The sequence below is a fragment of the Bison bison genome, unplaced genomic scaffold (assembly GCF_000754665.1).
Source record: "Bison bison bison isolate TAMUID 2011002044 unplaced genomic scaffold, Bison_UMD1.0 scf7180017864260, whole genome shotgun sequence".
Classification (NCBI taxonomy): Eukaryota; Metazoa; Chordata; class Mammalia; order Artiodactyla; family Bovidae; genus Bison; species Bison bison.
Genome location: NW_011494832.1, coordinates 1,627,156 through 1,649,554, shown reverse-complemented (window position 1 = coordinate 1,649,554; position 22,399 = coordinate 1,627,156). Strand labels below are relative to the sequence as shown.

General features: G+C 38.4%; 1 protein-coding gene across 1 annotated transcript in view; it reads left to right on the top strand.

The window, feature by feature from the left end:
- The window catches only part of MAGI2 (membrane associated guanylate kinase, WW and PDZ domain containing 2), a 1,467,824-nt gene that overhangs the window by 1,265,031 nt on the left and 180,394 nt on the right, over nt 1-22,399 (top strand). The window contains 3 exon segments of the mRNA XM_010848097.1: nt 3,972-3,998; nt 8,287-8,417; nt 15,660-15,751. Of these exon segments, the coding sequence (XP_010846399.1) occupies nt 3,972-3,998; nt 8,287-8,417; nt 15,660-15,751 (250 nt within the window).

The following is a 22,399-nucleotide window of genomic DNA, read 5'->3' as shown; positions in this document are numbered from 1 at the left end:
AAGTGAAAGCCACATAAAACAAGAGCGTATTACAAATAGCTGAAGCCCTGCCAGGGGATTTATTGAGGATGGAATGATCTGGTGTGATTTTTATATTTTGAGGTTCAAAACCTATCTCTAAAGCCAGCTGATCTAAACTTCTCCTTAAAAAAGAAAAAAATCTATGTCAACTCAAAAAGAGCTCATATCTTTTGGGTTTAAATTTTGTTTCCTCCTTTTTCTCCCTAAATCCTTTAAGAAAATCAGGAATGTGGGGGGGGAAGGGGGCAAAGGGTAGGCAGTAGAGAAAGAGACGACTAGCTTTATTTAAGCCACCAGATAATAAGAAATAGTTAGGATTTTTATGTTTAATCTGATCTTAGTCTAAAGCATAGATTTCCTTAGAGCATGAATGCAGTCACTGAAGATTTTAGGAATGTGATTAAAATGTCAGCCAAGTCCTTCCAACTCATGATGGTGAAAGTAATGATTCTAAAAGAAGCAAAGAGCAGGTGCCAATCATTTCTACCTGAAATTTCTGCTTCATTTAATGCACTGGGGCCCATTTGAAAGTTGAGTCATAAAATATTGTGTAGGCACTTGTCACCCTATTTAAAAGTCTTCTAAAATCATTTCATTGCACTTTATAAATATTAGAAAACAAAGGTTTTTAATATTGCATATGCATTCACTGAGCCATTTTTCACCACCTAACAGGTCATCTCTTTTGAACGTTAAAGAACAGGAATCCAAATGGCTTGAATGTATAATCTATGAAGGAAATACACAGTATGATATGAACTTGAGTAATGGCTTGAGAAAACTAGCCTATAGAGCGGTGCTTCGTTCCTGGTGCTCCTGTTTACAGTCTGCTGATTTCCTTTGTTTTGGTTTTCCACCAGTGTCTTCTTTCCACCTTTATCATCTGAAGCATGAATAGCAAGTTTTAAATTGTGTGTGATCTCAGAGGATCTCAAATCTGCTTACTCTTTGATGAGCTCAGGGGCTGAGAATTATATGCCCAGCTGGTCAGGGAGAAAGTAGACATAATACCCTTTCCCCATCCTCTACAACTCTCTGTAAAAGTAATTTTACTTGATGAACTAGTTAGGACAGCAAGCCATTGAGAAATCACTCTCATCAAAATGAACCTCCCCCTGCCACCAACACCCCTGCCACCCTTTTAAAAATAATTGGCTGTGTCAGGGCTAGTGTATTTCACTTTTCTCCTTCTGGCTGAACAACTAAAATGTTTTCAAAGGGCTCTGTAGTTAGAATGTCTTTGCTCTGATAGAATAAATTTTTTCACTGTGTAATACAGAGTATGAATTCATGGTGTTAACGGTCATTATACTGAAAAAATAGGAATGATTTCAGCACAGTTCTTAATACCTTTTCTACTTCAGTAATCAAGTATTTATTAAATACCTACTTGACCTTTAGCACCATGAGGAGACACCCAAGTTGAGTTCTATGTTCTGCTCTCACTAACTGGGAGATAAGAAAACTAAGTGTAAATGAGTAGAGATCAGGATACAGCAGAAGTCCTAACTCAGAAGGTGGAACATATCCTCCTGTCCTTGCTTGCTGGATTTTGTGGTTACATTTAGGGAATGTCAAGAGATGCTTCCTCCTGTTTTTGGCCCTTCTTTAGTCATTTGCTTCCATCCTTTTGTGGTTTCCTGACCAATGCAAGCTTTATTACCCAAGACAAAGGCAGCATTGCTGTTTATTCTGTCTTTTCTTTATGGTGTTTAATACTCTTTGTGGAAAGGGATGGTGTATGACCTTCTTTTAACCCTGAACAAATTCTGATTTCTTTATCCAGCCCCTGCAATGCTCCTTCTGTTCATTGCCTTTCCACTCCTCACCTGTGACAAACCTCGCAAAGCAATCTGCCTTAACCTCCGTGACTTTCTTTTTCGGTCCTCCCCTGGGAGCTCTGTACCCCTTTGTGTCTGCAGCCACTTGAAGGACAAATATCCCGACTGCCCGCCCCATGCCCCTGCACTTCCGTCAGCCCAGCCCGTGCCTCTGCTGGGACCTCTTTTCATTGCTCCTCGCCCCCACTTCCCCACCGCGTTGGTCTTGTTTTCTCAGCTCTCTCTAATGTTTCCAAGGACACAATGATGTTTTCGGGGTCACAACTCTTAGGAGCCAAAAGAGCCATTTTCTTTCCCATTCTTCTCTCTCTGTCCTGTTATTTTGTAACACTAAATGGAGTGTGAATGAAACACAGAAATCATGTCAAGGAAAGAAAAGCTCTGCTCTGAAGATTAAGGAAACAAAAAAAAACAAAAACATGGCACCACTTTCTCTAATCTCTGGACAGCTGATCAGTTCGCTTTGCTTTTCTCAGCTTCACATAGACCTTTGCCCTGTATCCATATCGTGTTTCCAAGTGTGAAAAAGTCTCATTATCTCTTTTAAATGTTTAGAAAAATGCCAAAAATGCATTCTTTTAATGAACAGAGGAAGTATTTCTCATCATCTTCTAATAGTTTTCGTTTTTTTAACCATTGTAAAATGTATGCATCCAAACAAAAGACCCATATTGAGCCACTCTATTCTTTTGAATTACATGCATAATATTTAGGTACGACTCCTTTTATTGTGTACCTCCGAACTGTTTCCTAGGAGAAAAATCAGTGGGACCAAGGAAAGTATGGAAGGGAATCCTAACCAAAGTGTCTAAACCAAATCTTTTCACATTTTCCTTGACCTGTAATGACCTCATGGTATCCTCTTTTACAATGAAATCTAACGCTGAGCAGATTTTTTAAAATTCATGTTTAAAACTGGGTTGCAGTTACCAAATAAAAGAGTGTACCTGCACCCACAAGCTTCTACTCTGCAGAGCTACAGAATGTTTGTTACATCCAGTCTGTCAAGAAGTATTTGGATTCAAATTACTAGTCCTCTGCAAATGATGGAAACTTATCAAATGATGTAAATGGTGCTGTGCCTCATTTGGCTCATAATTAGATTATGCTGACATTTTAATGTGCATGCACAGGACATCTTAATAAAGATGTATTCCTGGGAGGAAACATACTGTGATTTTAAATAAACATAGACAACCATAGGATACTAGAGCCACAGGAAACAGAACATGGCAGGTACATGCTTATGTAAGGAAAAGCTAGAAACACCTCGGGTCCTCATAAGATCTTATGATGACATGGGACTTGAGAGAGAGAAGATTCTTCCATCTGGCAGGCCAGGCAATGCCTCTGATTGCAGAGCGTCAGGCAGAGTGCCCAGAGGTGGCAGCCCCAGGCTCCACATCAATCCACAAGACTGTATGAAGCACAGTGTGTGTCTGGAACTCGGCTGGGCACGCCATGAGAGGAAAATCACAAGACATGATCTCCACTCACATGAGGCTTATGGTGAAAGTGGGGACACAAACAGAGAAGCAATTCCTGAATGACCTTTTATTATGTAAGCGAATCGTTATCAGTATTTCAACATGCAAAATGTTGCAATTGGTACAGATAATAGTTTAAATATAACTAGACAATTAGACCCATCATTTGTGTGTGTGTGTGTGTGTTGCAATTTTTTTTTAACTTTACCATATTGTATTGGTTTTGCCATACATCAACATGCATCTGCCACAGGTGCATACGTGTTCCCCATCCTGAACCCTTCTCCCTCCTCCGTCCCTGTACCATCCCTCTGGGTCATTCCATGTTCAGAATTGATATTTAATCAGAAGAATGTCTTGCATTAAACATCTTTTAACTATCAAAATCTTGTTAGTTCTTACTGGCAAGCTCTACGCAAAAAGAAAAATTGTCCTGATTAACTTCATTCCACATAAGCTTATAAACATACTAGAAGAACCATGCCTAAAAAGTTCCAAAAGAAATTTTGACCAGTGGGGTTTCTGGGTTTTCATGTTAGTTTTTCAAGTGCTGACACCCTATATTATTACTGGAAATTCCCAGAAAACAGCAAAAATCTACCCACCCTCATCCCTATCTAAGTCTTTTACATAAATCTCACTTTCCTTTGTGTAACAGTCTCTGTTGATAATTGATTTCTTGCTGTTTCCATTACTTGGATTTTTTAAAATTGAAAGCAGAGGAAAATACCCACCATTGTGTAATGAGATAAGCCATGCTATTTTTAAGTTTTCCCTTCTCTGTCTTTTTTCCATAAATTTCATGAAAGAGGGACTTTAATTTTCTTTGCAGTCACAAGATGAAAGGCTTGAACTGTGTCAGTTTGTATGTGAACATTCTAAATGTTGGGCTCCATATACCATTTCTGACTTTGAGGGGAAAAGACTATTTCTGAAGGTCCTTCCTGCCTTCTGCCCTCCCATCTCCTCCTGCCACTTGTTCTCTATATGTGTTTACATCATGTTTCAACCACATATTTCTAATATAATAGGAGACAGTTTATAATGTCCTACTTACCCCAAGACTATCTAGGGTGACTGTGCATGCCATTTGCCTGGGAGAGCCCTGCTCTGTGTTGTCCTGGTATAATTAATAGCTCCCTTTAACACTGCAGATTGTCCTCATTGAATGATAAATTATATGACTTTCCTTTACTACACAATCTGTTAAAGAGATAGACCTCATTACTGTCCAAGAAAAGCATATATCTAAATATACAGGCTGTGAATACAAATTTTAAAGCCTAATCAGATAAATAATTTCTTTTAAACTGATTTATTTGGCTCCCTGAATACATCTTTTATCCCCAATTTGAGGTAAAGATGTATGCAGTGACTTGTCTTGGTAGCCCAACACCCAGAGAACTCCTTCCATACCCAGAAAACTATGCAAATGTACAAGTGCAGAGCATGGCAAACTAAGCAGAAAAAGTAGGTGGTGAGGCTTCACTAATCTAAGTGAAGAGAACTTCTCATGCTTATCACAGAGAATAAATCAGATTCATCGTCACAATAATCACAGGACCAAAAAAGAGTTAACTTTGTCTGTCTTTCTGCTCCTAAGACAGATTGTACTCACATAACTGCAGAAGAATGGCCATACTGGCTCCTCTTCTTAATGCAAGGGAATACAAAGTGCTTCCCAAAGAAATGAGTGTGGCTCATTTTGGAATCTTACAAAATAAGATTATGATCATGCCAAGGAACTTGATAATTTAGGAATGAGGGCCATGTCCTGCTGCTTCATTTTTCTCTAATTCAGACGTATTTTAGAGTTTGTCCCCTCAGCTCATGGGGCCATTTCCTGAACACACTCCACACTGCAATCTCAGAAGCTGGAGCAGGCAAGCCAGTGAAAACAGAGAGAGAGAAGAAAACCCCTTGTTCCCTGAAACTCTTCCCTCATGATTGTGTCCCTTAGTAGGAACCCAAGGTGAATTATGACTGAAGTTGTTCAAACTTTTTTCTCTTCACATTGAACCTTGGTTATTATAAATAAACAATTTATGAGGTACAACATGTCCATACTCTTTTGCAGTAAGACATCACTCAAACGTAGGATTGTAAAAGAGTGAGGGACCCATATAGTATAATGTGCCTTCTGGTAGGACCTCCTTAGAACAGAAATTCCTCTGGAATTTCTTCAAAATGAGCTCATACAATCAATTTTTCTTTCGAGAAATGAGGAAGCATTAATCCGTAATAAGCAATGAGTTTCATGCTGAAGGTAGCAATCAAGAGCAACCACAGGCCAGTTAAATAGCATAATGAAGGAAGGCTACAAGACTGTTTTTAGTACTCTATTTGAAATGAAATTATAATTCATAGCTGATCAAAAATGGACCATTGTGTTTTTCACATCTATGGCTTTTATCCTGCACTTTTGTTGTTCATTGTGAAGTTCTTTTGGGATTATAAAGCACATGTAATTCATAACATCTTAAATGGGTGGTTGTATTTCTAAACCATCTTCTTTTTTTCTGCTGCTCTTTCCTTGTTATTAGTGAGCAAGGGTTGTAGTTAGCACTGTCTCCCATCCTAATGGCAGAGCCATTTGGAAAGCTGGGGTAGTGTAAAAATATTATTCACTGCAGCACATCACTTGAGACCCTAAATGGAAACCAATAGTGTGAAGTGTGAACCACAGTACACAAGGTAGATGCACAAGATGTACTGAGCTCAGAGCCAGAGCGCCACAGCCCACGCAAGGGCTTCTGCTGAGCCTTCTTGTCTCCAGTCTCCTTTGCCCTTGTGACTAAATATTCAGTACAGTCAAACTGGAAACACCAATAGTTTAGGGAAGGTTTAGATAAAGTGATGGCTTCCATAGCAGCAGGCAGCTATTCAGTAATCATAAACAGCTACCTTGGTTTGTAGAACATCCACATGTCTGAACACAGCTAAATCAAGCCCTGGCCACGTGTGCTTGGACATTGCTGATGTCCAGTGGCCTGTGGGCAGTCCAGTACTACCCACAAGTGTTCTCTGGAACACTACCTTATCTTAGTGAAAAATCAAAATAAGATGACATGTAAATGTTTAGACACTTTTACCAGTGACTTTAACATTAGAATCATGAAAAGACCAGAAAAATTTAATAACATCATCATTTAAAATATCCTCTGTTGGGACTTTCTTGGCAATGCAGTGGTTAGCACTCTATGCTTCCAATGCAGGGCATGCAGGTTCAATCCCTGGTCAGGGAACTATGATCTCATATGTCATACAGCACAGTCAGAAATAAAAGAAAAGAAAAAAAGAAAAAAAAAAAAAAAAACACTCCATGGGGGAAATGAGCATTAAAAAAAGTCCGCATCTGTACAATGAAGGTTAATTTCCTGTACCTTGTTCAGAAAAATCATTATTGCTATCTTTAATTTGTTATGGTTTAATCTGTGAAAAAAAATTGCCTTTCAGCTGGAGTTTCTGATATATCACATTGTGCATCACTTTGCAGTTAGAGTATGTTGGTAAAGGAGTCAGTAAATCCAGTTAAGTGTGCTTGCTGTTTTTCATATGTAAATTTTATTTGGGAAATCTAATTTCAAAAATAATATTTTTCAGTAACTTTGTAGATAACTATGGTATTATATTTCTAACAGGTTCCTTTTAATAGAGAAAGAAATAGCTAAGTAATAATGATAGTGAAATAAAAGTTAGGTTGGAGACATGTTTTTCCCCTGTATTTTAGAAATTAGATTCAATCTGATAGCTTATAAATTCACTTAATTCACTGGTTTAAAACTTAATGCTCTGGGACTCAGACAGGGGATAAAAGGGGATGGAAATTCGAGAAGTAAATTCTAAAATCAGTCCTTGATTGAACGTTAGTTTGTCAGAGCATTTTGGTGGTAGCACAAGTTGACAGTGTAACCCAAAGTACTTTCATGATTAAAAATGAGACCATCAGGGCTGCAGTAAACTGAGTGTAATTGCTGGATGGCAAGTAGGTCCTAGTGAGATTAGGATAGTATAAAGATTATGATGTCACTTTTACAACTAATGGAGGTATTTAGAAGGGCACAGTCTTCCATCCCTGTTATAGCTCCATCTTTATGATTAAGGAATATTTCTCAATTCATAATCCTAAGCAGTTACACTAAACAGGGAGATTAAAAAAAAAAAAAAAACAGTTTTGCTGGAGAGCTTATTTCCTGTGAAAATGCAGATTGCCTAGCAGGGAGGTTCATTCTCCCCACACCAAGTGAGACTAGCTGTGCAGGGTACCCTGGGGAAGCCTGTCATCGCCCTCAAGAGGCTTCTATTTCATTTTCAGTGTTGAATAGTGAAGCAAACAAAGCTCAGTAAGAAAGCAATCAGAACTTGGTCTTCTAATTTTTTAAGTTTAATGATAAAATACCCATTTTTCCATAGTATTTCATATGCACATTATAGAATATATACAGTATTTTACACTCATGTCCATAAACTTTTATGTTATATATAACATGTTATAGTATCATAGTTCGAAGGATCCCTATTGCTAAAATAAACCAATTTTATTCAACTAGTTATATATAACTTACTATCCAAATAATTATAAGGATCAAAATATTTGGACTGGTGTACATAAATCAGCATATTATTGATTGAAGTTTTCACTTTCCATTTTGATATTTGATGACACAATATCATGTGTGATTTCGAAGATATGTGCATATTTTGGGTTCTGGATTGACTTTACTTTCAAATCAGCACTCTTATCATCAAAATCAAAGCTTAATCTTTGGAAATGGTGATTTTCTTTTTCCATTCTAATCTAAAAGAATTCAGGTATTTTCCTGCGTGTGAAAGAGACACATTTATAGACATATTCATATACGTAAAACAGGGTAAATCTGTCCATTAACTCCATGGATTTTAGAGAAAAAATCATGAAACACAAGACAATGATTGAGGGTGAGTTCTAATTGCAACCAAAAAAAAAAAGATGAATTTGAAATGCCATAAATGAATTTCAATTTTAATTCCCCATTTTCCCATCCAGAACAAGTACCACCAAGGACCAGTTTTCGAATGGATTCTTCTGGCAAGTATTCTTCAGTACTCACAGTCCTGTGAATGAAACGTCTTCCATTTTGTGTAACAAATCATTCTTCTGAGTAGTATCAGTTTTTTAGTATATAATCGCCATGCTAATTTCACTCACCCACATAAGCGTATATTTAAGGTAGAGGGCAATTCTCACCAAATTTGACCTATATGGCAGCCAAGGAAAGAAACAAAAGTCAAAGGAAAACAATCATTTATTCATTAAGTTCTTTCATAAAATGTTTTAGTAAAAGACTAGATTAAAACACCAAGTACCAAAAGAAGCTATCAGATTGACTAAATCATGCTATCCAGTTGAGAAGCTTCTAGACACTTGTGGCTACTAGGTGCTTGAAATGTGGCCTCTCTGAGTTTGGATGTCCTATGAGAAGTGTGTAAGATCCACACTGAATTTCAAAAACTTAGTACCAAAAAAAAGAAAAATATGATATCTCACTAATTATTGTGTTAGTGCTTAAATAGTATTTTGGATATGTTAGGTTAAGCATATTATTAAAATTGTATCTGTTTCTTTTTGCTTTCTAAAATATGGCTATTAGAATTAAATTACCTATGTAGCTTGCATTTTGTTTACATTGAACAGCACTGGACTAGATAATTGAAATAAGCTAGAGTATCTGAAAAGATGTGCGGTTTAGACATTTCCATAGAACTTACTAGAAATTACTTTACTTAAAAATTACTATAAACTTGCTAATGTAGAATGAAATTATTCTCACATCAGTTAAATACTGATAACCATTTATTTTTTTTAAACCATGCCACTTATAAAGTGCTACATTTTAATAGTATTTTAAGTTAGAATAGAATAGTTTGAAGCTTAAGAGCTTTTAGTAATAATTAAATTACTTAAATGTTTTTGACCTAATTATTCTGAAAAAATATTTATTAATTTGATTTAGGCTGAAATATTTAATTTTATGGAAATAAAGGAAGAAAAGGAAGATTTAGATCTTCCTACTCTTAAGAAGTACTTTGAACAGCTATTTAGACCACTAGATTGAAAGCCAGACAGAATACCGAAACATTTGTAGAAAAGAATGTTTCATAATAATAGTACTATTTCAGGTCTGTGGGCTCACAACACACATCTCTAGAGTGTTTCCATGATGACAGCTCATTATCCATCTCAGCATGTTCTAACACCCCTTGGAGGATATATGTGCTTGAGATCATTTCATTCTATAAGTTTCCATGTCATTTTTTTGGATTTGTAGAAAATATGGGAGATATTGCTCAGCATTTTGTCATCAGATAATGTATAAAGTATTTGGTTTAGCTTTGTCTGAAATTTTTTAAAACATAATTATATATATTATATTATAAATTAAACATAATTTATATGTATAATAATATATATTTTATACCAACTATAACATCTTTGTAGTTTTTAAGAGTATTTTAGAACCAGAGGGAAAATGAGACCTAGTAATTACAGGTGCAAAATGAAGGCAAGATTTAATTTGAGATTCTGAATCTTAGCTTACGGCCACAACCAGCACATTTTCTGTATTTCTCAGCTTCTGAATGTACTATATTTAAAGCCAAAAGAAGAAAGAGAAGAACTACGTTTATGTAATAACTTACATAACCTTGATATATGAGCAAAATGATTCCAAAATATATATTACTTGAAAGAGGAAAGTTTTAATATAGTTTGAGTGTATTATACTACCATACAATCCAGATTTTCAGGTTAAGAACCAATTCAAATATTTTGTTAAGTGTCCACACAAGTTAGGAAACTATTCTGAAAAATTATGACTCCATCCAGAATAAATAGATCTTCTATACTACTTCTTATATTTATAAAATGTTCTTTATCAAGCTATTTGTCATGATTTTGACTTGGATCTGTTTATTATAATTGTAAGGTATTTTGCTAAATTTAACTGCATAAGATGCTTAGGCAAAATTAATGGTAGGAAGTCCTAATGTAATTAGGAAGCTAAGTGAAATCTCAATAGTAGAATAGTGTTGTGGTTTATCAGGTTCACTAGATCGGAAACAATTAAATTTAAGACACATTTATTTAGCAACTCGTGCAAGCTATTCATAATGGAATATTATAAACAAAGATAATTATGCCATCACCAGGGTAGAATGTTAAGAAGAAACAATGAATCCACAGTCAGGGCCTTTGAGTGGACAGCTCCACCTAAAAACAAGAAAACCAGGATATGGAGTACCACAGAAATCAAGACTAGAAATTGCTTCTGGAAGGAGATCTTTTCTTGTTTAGAAACAAAAGAAATCAAGAATCATAAAGGGTGTGTCCACAGTATTAAGTGAGACATAGAAATCAAGCAGAATGAGCAAAGAAAAAATGGCCATTGGATTTGGTCATTAGGATGTCATCAGTGACCTTAGAGCAGTTCAGTAATGCCAAGAGCACAAAAACCAGACTGGCAGGAGTAAGTCAGAGAGGAAAGAGGGAAGGCTTGCGTCCAAGAGAGAAAAGGATGGGGAGAGCAGGGGAGTATTTAGAATGGGAAAATCTGACTTAATTTGAAAACTCTGGTTATTTGAAGAGAACCATATGCAGAGTGGGAGATGGCTTCTACTATGGCTAAACCGTGTCTGGCCATGTTCATATCACCAAAGGTTATAAAGAGAAAAAAGTGGAGAGAAGTGATTCTTTTAAGGCAGATATGTATTAGTTATTGATCTGGTAATGTTAGATTTGAGCAATAAAAGTTATTTAATTCCTTTTTAACTTATTCTGTATCTGGAGTTCTTTGGAAACCACCTTTGTTCCTTCCTAGTACTGTTTTTCCTAGATTTCTTTATGAGGAAAAGCAAAAAATAAATAAATAACATTTTTTCCAGTAGAAAAAATATTTAATGAATTCATTCTCTGTGCCAGACTGTGGTAATAAGCCCATGGTGCTTATGTTTAATTAAAACATGAAAGGGGATTCAAGTACCAGAATTTAATTGACATGTTTACAGCAGCATCCCATGTGCCAAATTAATCCATAAAAATGCCATTCTTTGCATTTTTGAAGCTTGAATACATTCACAAAATTAATCAGTTGTGTTCAGTCACCTATCCTTTTCCCTGAAATTGTGCATAAAACCATGTCTTTCAGAAGCTAGACCAAGGGTACATAGAGCATGTGAAGTCTTCCTGGAGTCTTAATGCAAAATAAGAATCAGCTTTTGAAATGATGCTTTTCTTTATTATGACAGAGGTTGCCCTGCTACCTGGATATAGTTTTTTCAATATTAGTGAGATCCCAGGATTTATCAGTAGTTGTAAATTCAATCCCCATAGCTTGTCCCAGAGGTCATGCAAAGTCCCACCTGGGACAAGGATCTTCAAATGTTTTATTTCATAAAGCCTGAGGACCCCAAGACCCACCTCTAAAGAACCAGCAACACTGGCCATGGCTAGCCATTGAACACCAGCTCCAAAAAGGTTTCTGAGTCTTTTAGTCCATTTCTTCACAACCACTGCCTCACCTTGAGTTGCACCACGCCATGCCTGAGAGCACCTCTGATGGTTTTTCAAACAGAAAAAAGAAGAGGAAAAAGAAGGGGAAAAAAGAGCATAAATACAGGAAAAATAAGGCAGAAAAGAAAGAAAAAAAGAATGTTGGTGGGGGCATGACTGAGTGACATCGAGCGACTCAGGTCCCACTGAGTGTTCACCCAACCACCTCATCTAACAACCTACTAGGTACATGGTTTGTAAACCAACTGGAGAGAGAAGTGAGGATTGTGAAACAGTGGGATGGAGACTGGCCCTTGAACTTTTTTGCTTTAAGTCCTTACACTGACAGGGGAAGAGATAAAGCATATTACAGTCATTTTAAACATGTCATCACACCAGAAGAGCAACTGAAGAAAAGTAGCAGAAACATAATCCTTCAAGAAAGCTAACAAAGTGGGGAGAAAGAGAAACATTTCAAGCTTTGTGCATGTAATTTTAGTTACTTTCTAAAGCCAGGCTCAAATGGTAGGGGGAAGGAAGGAGAAAACAAAGAAAAATTGTCTTTCTGAAAACTCTTATTTTCCTTACACACACACACACACACACAATACTACTGCCTTAAGGCACAATCTATCATTTAAACTTTTGTATCCAGTTGACTATTTCTCTTAGGTTTCCATACCCTGCAGCCTCTGAGTCTGTGTTCCAAAATTAACAAAAACGTTAAAAATAAATCACATCTGTGGCAGACTACTCTAATGGGTCTCTCTTTGCGTCTCTCTATGCGTACATGTACCATGAAACTAGCCATCTCGGCCTGGAAGAGTGGAAGGTGAAGATGACATGGTTGGCGTGTTTTGCCCCATGTTTGAAATCAGAGCAGTCAAGAGATCTGCAATAGTCAAGAGATCGCAATGTCACCAAAGTGCACACAAAGAACAGGGGAAAGACAATATGTGCTCTGCTTACCTCTTCAGAGTTAAATAAAACTAGCAAACATCTGTATTTTTCTCCTAATTAAAAAAGAGTCCTGAATCATTCATTAAGGAAAAGCTTTCCAATTCTCCCAGGAATCACAGGATTCTCTGACACAAGACAACTCCCTTGTACATTGGCACATCTCAAAATTCCATTACTGGGACTGTTACAGTTTCAGCATCTCCTTGGGGGGAAGTTTCACTTAGCAAATAAAACAGATCACACAGTAAACTCATTTTAGAGCTCCTCATGCAATATGGATTGGTGCTAAAGCTACTGGAGGAACAATTTCTCACCATACTCAGCAGCGATGCAAAAATGAGAATATCTACAATTAGATGGCAGGTTCTGGTTAAACATGTGCTAGCTCTGTCATTTTAAGTGACAGAAGTATATCATGCTCTCTTTGTAATTTATATATATATATGTATGTATGGTCTAGAGTCCACTAAGCCTAAAGTAACCTAGAGGAGAGATTGATGTGAGCAGTCATACCATAACCACATTTTAGAGGTTTGAACAGTGATTGGGCATCGTCTGTCGTCTGCCTTTGTCTTTATGCCTCCCTTGGGAGGAGTATAGATCCCTGCAATGGTTTTGTAGGGCTGCTCTACCTGCTCCAGAGTCCTGAAGTTTTAGCACACTCCCCAATACGTGGTTTCACATATGATGTTCTAGACCTCAGGATAAACTGAGCTCAAAAGTCAACTGAGACTCGTAGAGTATAGGGCAAAGGTTTCGTTTTCCTTTTACCACATGAGTCTAATTAACTGTTTAATAGGAACTGAATTCTGCTAAGTTGTCTTATCTTTAAAATATGAATGATTATACAGTTCATAAAGGATGACTAATGGATGTGGAAATGCAGTTGGTTCTTATTCTTGAGCTTTATATTCATCGTTGACTGAGAAAGCCTTTGGTTCTACGTGCGTCTGGCCATAGAAGGACATGAAACTCATGGTCTTGGATGATACATACACATGTACATAGGTGCCTGATTCAGCTTTTTTTTTCCCCTTGAGAGCACTAGACACATGCGTATGCCTAAATTTCAGAAGTGAGTGACTTGCCTTCGTCGTGTGGTGGGAGGGCACAAAGGTGAGCCCCATCTCATTGTACTTTGTTTCCTGTCCCGCTTCAGCAGCTTCACTTACTATGGACTCTAGAAAAGATTTGCCAGGCCATCACCAACTATGACTTTCACTGTATGTCCAGATGACTAAGACATAGCTTCCTGTCCCATGAGGAGCCTCATCTGAAGTCCCATCCCAATTTCCAAAACCATCCTGATTAAATAATAAGAATTTAACATTTAACTGAATAATTGCTTCTGTCAGTTTTAATACCTCCTTTAAACCGTTAAGGCCCAGAGATCACAAATACTTCTTAAGCAAAGGATGGCATTAATAAGTATTCCCCAAAGTTGCCGATTATTGATTAACAACCTAACAGTGTGCACTCTAAAGTGTGCACAACCCAGTCGTGATTGAGACATTTGCCCCTGAAGAAGATTCAAAGGGCCGGGGAGAAGCTTAAATCCTATTTAAATCATATGCTCCTTTAAAAGTCAAAAGATTTCTTATGGTTTTAGCTGATTTATTCTAGAATTGAAAATGACATTCAGAGGAATTTCTCAGCTTTTTTTTAAGTACATTTCCGTTCTTTCGGCTAACTACAGAAAAGTATCCCTCATCAGCTTTATTTTGTTCTTTTTTTTCTTTTTTTTTTTTCATCAGCTTTATTTTGAATGTGTTTATGAAGTCAGCAGTCAATCTACTAGTGGCTTCCACATTTTAAATTGTTTGAGGGATAAGAGTTCACTTAGACTCTCATAAATTTCTAGTAATAAATTATGAGAAACCTAAAGGAGCTTTTCAGAAAATTAAAACTTCACTCAAACCTCAATAGAGAACAGTTTCAATTTTACGTTTTCTAACTTTAACAATTTTAAAAGAGACAACTTCTATTAAGTGTAAGTTTATATCCCCCAGCATGCACATGCTCACGCGTGCACACACACACACTAAATGGGACACATCAAATCATAAACAGCTATTAGTAAATTACTAGACGGCACCCCACGCCAGTATGCTTGCCTGGAAAATCCCGTGGTTGGAGGAGCCTGGTAGGCTGCAGTCCAGGGGGTTGCGAAGAGTCAGACACGACTGAGTGACTTCACTTTCACTTTTTACTTTCATGCATTGGAGAAGGAAATGGCAACCCACTCCAGTGTTCTTGCCTGGAGAATCCCAGGGACGGGGAGCCTGGTGGGCTACAGTCTATGGGGTCGCACAGAGTCAGACATGACTGAAGCGACTTAGCAGCAGTAGCAGCAGCAGACTATCCTTTACCAGGTAGTTCCAGGGTGTCGCCATCTGTTCTCTCATGCTTCTAAAACAATCATCCTGATCAGAGTAACATCCCCAAAGTGGCAGCCAGTCTTCGAGGGCAATCTCAATGATTTCAGGAGAATAAAGAATTATAGAGGCATTGATTTTTTTTTTTTCCCACTCAGAAAATGTGTGTACTCTTTCTGCATATGGCAATACGCTAGTAATGTCCTTGGCTGGTCACTGTTAATCCAGACTACCTAATTTTGGAATGTGTACTTTTTTGTCACTGTATATATATATATATTTATTATTATTATTATTATTATTATTATTATTTCTGTGCTCGTCACTACTCTTAACAGCACTCTCATTAATCACATCCACGAAATTAATTTATCATTGGTGTGTCTAGTTCCTCAGGGGTTGGGGAAGAGGCAGGATTCATTACTCAATGGGATCTCCTTTATGCCAGGTCCAGATTATAAGGAGCTGGATGTTCACCTTCGCAGGATGGAGTCTGGATTTGGCTTCAGAATCCTTGGGGGAGATGAGCCTGGACAGCCTGTGAGTTGAATTATCTTTATTTCTACACTTTGGGTTATATTGTATATGTTTGGCTGAGATGAAATATCATTCAGTGTGATACGAAAAAGAAAGTCATTTAGGACTCACATAAAAATTTCTGAGGTTTGTGTTTCTTGCTATTTAAGTTTCCAAAACTTGCCGGTGTTTCCATGCCAGTATATCATCATACATCAATGCACATTTCATTCAGAGAGAGACATTACTCTTTCTTAGAATGGATTGGATTCCTCTTGAATATTTCAGTTATTTAATTGTATTGGATCCCCAGTCTATTTGGGCAGCAGCTCACGGATAAACATGCAATATGACAGAAGATGTATGTGCGGAGATGACTCAGAACCACAGAACTGTGTATGTTTTCAATCGAAACTACAGGGGAGAGAAAACATGGCGATCAACATAAGTAAAATCAAGTTCAACACTGCAGTCTCACCAGATTTGAATTAAGTGATTACAGTTAGAGGATGTTCATGAACTCAGCTTCAGTTGGCACAATATTGGGGATATGGAAAGGGCTCTGAAGAAATTCTGTATAAATACATCTGAGTGAAAACATAAAATAAGTGTTCATTAATATACAGAAAAAAAAACCAACAAAGCTAGACTTCTGACAATGTATTGAAATAACAGCAATAAAACACTTATTGTGTTTTATGATACAAAAGATGTACCTTAAATGCTGCTGCTAAGTTGCTTCAGTCATGTCCGACTCTTTGCAACCACATAGACGGCAGCCCACCAGGCTTCCCCATCCCTGGGATTCTCCAGGCAAGGACACTGGAGTGGGTTGCCATTTCCTTCTCCAGTGCATGAAAGTGAAAAGTGAAAGTGAAGTTGCTCAGTTGTGTCCAACTCCTAGCGACCCCATGGACTGAAGCCTACCAGGCTCCTCCGTCCATGGGATTTTCCAGGCAAGAGTACTAGAGTGGGGTGCCATTGCCTTCTCCAATACCTTAAATAGTACCTAGTATGACTAAGTTGGGCTTCCCTAGTGACTCAGACGGTAAAGAATCTGCCTGCAATGCAGGAGATCTGGTTTCAACCCCTGGATTGGGAAGATCCCTTGGAGAAGAGAATGCCTACCCACTCCAGTATTCTTGCCTGGAGAATTCCATGGACAGAGGAGCCTGGGGGGCTACAGTCCATGGGGTTGCAAAGAGTTGGACATGACCGAGCAACTAATACACACAAGACTGAGTCAGGTTCATAAAAGGTTCATAATTGGTCTTTAGGCCCTGAAATACAATCAAGTCCTTTCCTATATATAAATGCAAGTAAAAGGTTAAACTGCAAAATAAATGTAAGGGGAAATAACAAAGTTCCAGTTCTTCTCATAATGCTTATTTCAATACAGTCTTTGAGATGCACAATTCTTCTTACTTTGCTGTACACTCCTACCCCTATAGGCTCATGCTTGTCTGCTTTGTGGGTAAACTAGCACCATATTCACAGCACCGTATTCCCTTCACACATCTCCCCCTCTTGAGAGGTAGACGGGATTGCATGACTAAGTCACAGGGAAGGCATAGCATCAGCTGGTTCAAGAAGGGAAAGGCCTATAAAAAAAAAAAAAAAAGAAGGGAAAGGCCTAGTTGAACTTAGCCTGGCACAAAAGCAGTAACAACAGAAGCGATGGAATTGTTACCCAAATGAAACACATATTGCTCAGAATGAAGCTCAGGTGTGTGAGTGCAGTATGGTCACTATCCAGCCTCAGGACAGCTTTCTACTGGGTGAGAAGACAGGATATCAGGTTCCCAACCCTTCTGAACATTGACTTTGTGCTCCCTGCCCTTTCTCCCTTCCAGTGGGCAGGCATCCAGTATTTATGATAAGCTTCCTCAGATTACAAGTTTTACTGATCATCCTTATTGCATTTATTTGGATTTACTCTGGTTTATTCTTTCATTTGAATAATTTAAAACACAATCAGGCTGCAAGTTACAATTTTACAGTTAAACCATAAAGTAGAAGCCTAAATCTCCCTGTTGCTTTCAAAGCCAGAATGTAATGTCTTGAAGGCCAGAATGTTGCACCTCTGAAAGACCATGTCAGGAAAGGTGAATCTACCATAAAGATCTCCTGTGTGCCTTTCCTTCCTGCTTTCCTTCACTGTAAGTCCAGAGATAACATGCAAACAAAATGCACTAGCCTCATTTAGTTGCTATTGTGCTACAAAGGGAGAGGCGTGTGAGATGACTTAGTCCTGAACCACAGGAGGTCTCATAAATTATATCAAACGGGTTTCTGCCTCCATGTAGATGAAATGGTATTGACATCTCATGATGCACATTAAACACGACAGCATGGCTTTCAGCAAATAATGAACAGCAGGACCCCAGCTCAAACAAAGTGTATGGGCATTTTTCCTGCAAGAGGAAATACTTTTCACAGTTAAATAACAATAGAAATAGAAAGAAATAAAAAAATTGCCACAAAGGAATGAAAATGAGATTTCCAGCTGTGATCTGAAAAGAGATGGGAAGGCATTGAGATGAAAAGGCTGGGAAAACACTGCAGTGGAGAAAGGCCTGTGTGGAGAAAAAACGTGCATGGAAAGAGAGAGCTGATGATAGGCGTAGGCCTTGGCATGAGGGTCCAGTGCAAACTTGTGAAAAAGTTTCAGAAAGCAAGAGCCTGAAATCTGCTTGCCACCTTGTTAAGTTGCCCTGGGCTATAATTACTGAAGATCAGACTTGCTGGGTTTAGACTGACATTAGGTAGTATTGGGAAAGAATTAAAGCCTAATTCAAAGGACTGCAAAGGTGGTTTGGGTTTTGTTTGTTTCTTAGTTTTTGTTCTCTTTTGTGTGTGTGTGTGTGTGTGTGTGTGTGTGTGTTAGTTTTCTCCCTGGCTTATGGGGATATCAGCCACTTGAATGTGAATTGCTATTATTTCATATCAAATACTTCATTTTGTTCTGTGCCCCTACAGCCTATAAGATAAAGTAGAGCTATTGAGGTTTTGCTTCTTTTGCTTTTTTAGAAAAGACAGTTGAAAAGATAAGGCCAGATCAGTTGTTTGGAGAATGGGTGGGGACGGGGCGAGGTGGGGGAAGGTTGGGGAAGAAGAGAGTCTTTCTTGATCTGTTTTTCTGTAGAGTTGTTTCTTCAGGGCCAAAGCAAGAGAGGCAGGATAAAGAACTCTCTCAAGACCAATGAGAAAGCTGATGAGTGGGGCTGAAGTGTCCTCAGAGGTTGAAGGATCCAGTGAGGTCAGAGGGAGGTGAGAAGTAGAGTGTTTGTTGGGAAGGCTCACTAACCAGTGGAGCCAGGGGTCACCAAGGCCAAAAGGAAAATATAGACTAATGGCTTAGGGAGCCCTGACCATGCACTCAGCAGACCTGGAAAGTGACCAGTGCGATGGGGCAGGAGGCCCAAGCCAGGCACCGGAGGGAAGGTCCTTCAGTGAACATAGAACATGACCAGTGCATCACTCTGTGGCCACCAGACCAAATGAGAACACTCAGAACCTTACTGCTCAGAGTGTGTCAGATTTAGAGACCAGGGGCACCCAGCACCTCTTGGGAGCTTGGTAGGCATATGGAATCTCAGGTTCTACTCCAGGCCTGTAGAATCAGGCTCTCGGGGTAAGGGCAGAATTCTAACAAGCTCACGGTGTGAGTCATGTGCACTGTAAAGTTTGAGAACTACTGATTTAAAGGATCAGATATTCTGAGGTATGTTTTCAAGAACTTAGATGAACATAAGAATATATATACATATATATATTTATGGAAGTCAATATGAGTTACAGTGTAAGAAGGAATCATAGATTATCTAGTCCCTGCAGTTCCAGTGGCAGATAGGAAATAAACTACTCAAATGTGTCAAGTGTACAAAGCATATTTGAATTAAAGGGGAAAAAAGTGGGTTATTTTCTTGCCTGAATAGATGCACAGAGCTGGCTCTGTGTCAGAAGTGAAACACAGGACATGAAGGTGCAAATTGGCCAAAGGCTAAAGGACACCAGCAGTGGGAGCCAGAAGCAGAGACAGCGTAGGTGGTCAGCCTATTCCCAGCAAAGGCAGCAGCTCCTGAAGGAAGGAGTGAGTGTGGCTCCTGTATGTGACTCATGGGCGAGTAGCCCTAACGCCACTCCAGTCCCCATGCTCAGCTCAGCTCAAGCTTGTTTCTTAACCATAGCAACTTTTTTTTTTGAAACAAGTTAGGATGGATTATACAATCTAATTATATAATAATATATATGCATATAATAATTATGCAATATATATAATAAGTTATGTTGAAGTATTATGTTGAATACACTGTAAGTGAATTTGTAAGATTTGGTGGAACAAACTGAAGATTGAAGATTAAATCTTCAAGTTTAAAAAAAGTGTGTCCAGTGAACTTCAGTCTTTGCTCAGATGTCAGCTTCTCAATGAGTCCTGCTCTAATCTGCCCTAACACCACCTCAGCCACAAAGTTGACACCCACCCAACATCCTACCTTGGTGTATTTTTTTCCACAGTACATGCCTACTAACACACAGCATATTTTTTTTCTGTGTCTTTACTGTCTGACTACTGGAATGACTCTTTAGGATGGGGATTTTGTTCATCGTTCACTGAAGGGTTCCTAGCACCTAGAAGCATCCCTAGACTCCATGAATATTTGCTAGATAAATGAATTACCTAGTGAGGAGAGTACTTCATATCACAGCAAGCAAATAGAAAAAACAGATGTTTTACTGGGATTCTCTGTTTAATGGATGCTATTAAACTAGTCATACAGAAGATAACTTCAAGAGTATTTCTTTGCTGTTTTCCCACAGAGGGAGAGGTATGAGAATTTTCCGATGTGAAATTTTGTTTTTGCTATTTTTGTAGAGGGCCCAGTTGCAATGTTAGCTCTTAGTTGTAACCTATTTTTTTTACTCCTTTTCATGAGTTAAAATCAAAGTTACAGCTGAATGGTGGTAATTAAGCTAAGAATTTCGCTAGCCATTTTTTCTCTATTCCTAGCTGTAAGCTCTCCCACTGAGGCACACAGGAAAGTTAAAGGTTGAAGCATTTTCTTTGGGCTAACCCAGCCAAATGCAGCTCTTCACAGGGCAGTGGAAAAACATAAACATTCATTTTAACTGGTTTTTGCACAAAGCACTTACTAAATCTTTGAAGTGCTCCATAGTGGGTTGAATCTTTTGAAGAATAGATTGGACCATGTTTAGAAAGAAACTCATAAATTCAGGCTGGCATGATGATAAGGAAAAATGGAAAATATCAGAAGCCTGCCTGACTGCTGGCCTACAGCAAATGGGCACAGCCCAGTCAATCCAAGGCCGGAGATGGGATTCCCACGGCAGCAATAATGAATCAGTCATCAGAGCACCAATATTCAGCATGGGAGCAAACCCACTCCCCACGTCCCTATTCCCATCCCTCGGGAATGGGGAAAAAATAGCCATGGTGGGGGAGGGTGGGTTTTCATTCCTATTCAGTGAACTAAGAATATGAAGTCCTCAGGAGAAAAAGAAAACTCTCCAGACCATAATTTCACATATTAACTGAGAAGGCCTGGACATTCAAATCTGGTGGCTGTGTTGACAGACCACACTGAGCAGTGTGACCAAGTAGGAAGACAAACCTGAAGACATGGAAGCCTGCTGGTCACAATGGACCAACTGCAAATTAACTGGAGCCCACAGATCTGAGATTTGAGAGAAATTAGTGCCTGAAAGAAATCAGTCTGTGAACAAAGGATCATTTTATAAAGACTTAAAATACAACCTCGAATATAGCCTCTCTAATAGTATCAGACTAATGATAGCCACTGCTTTCAGATGCTGTGAGCCTAAGCTGCTTGGCAAAAGAAAATCTACTCCTTTGAACTCTATTGTCCATGAGTTGGAAAAATTATAGATTTAAGAGCAAAACTAAAATACTTAGTGCTATTGTCTTTCCTCTGTGACCGGGAAAAAAAAAAAAAAAAGCCTTGCTAATGGACACTAATTGGAGTGTTTCTAATGGGAAGTGAGAAAACTTACTCTGTTGTGCCTTTCATTGCAATCCGCAGTTCAGGGATTTATGACAGTATGCACGTTTCCCAAATGTGTACCTCCAAACTTCCTGGTATAGTTGTCATTTAAACAGCAGAGCGTTGCAGGCGGCAGGCAGAACTGGGGACATGTAGGGATGTGCTCCTAGAAAATATTCAAAGAAACAGAGCAAAAATCTGGAGGAGATTTTTTTTTTTTTCAGTATGCAGGATCTTCAGTCTGCATTGCAGCATATGAACTCTTGTTTGCAGCATGTGGGATCTAATTCCCTGACCAGGGATCAAATCCAGGCGCCCTGCACTGGGAGCTCAGAGTCTTAGCTACTGAATCAACAGGGAAGTCCCTGGAGAAGATTTGACTGAGTTTTTAAAGTAGATAAACTGTTCAACTGAGAGACATTATTTTGGGGGGCTCCAAAATCACTGCAGATGGTGACTGCAACCATGAAATTAAAATGTGCTTCCTCCTTGGAAGGAAAGTTATGACCAACCTAGACAGCATATTAAAAAGCAGAGACATTACTTTGTCAACAAAGGTCCATCTAGTCAAGGCTATGGTTTTTCCAGTAGTCATGTATGGATGTGAAAGTTGGACTCTAAAGAAAGCTGAGCACCAAAGAATTGATGC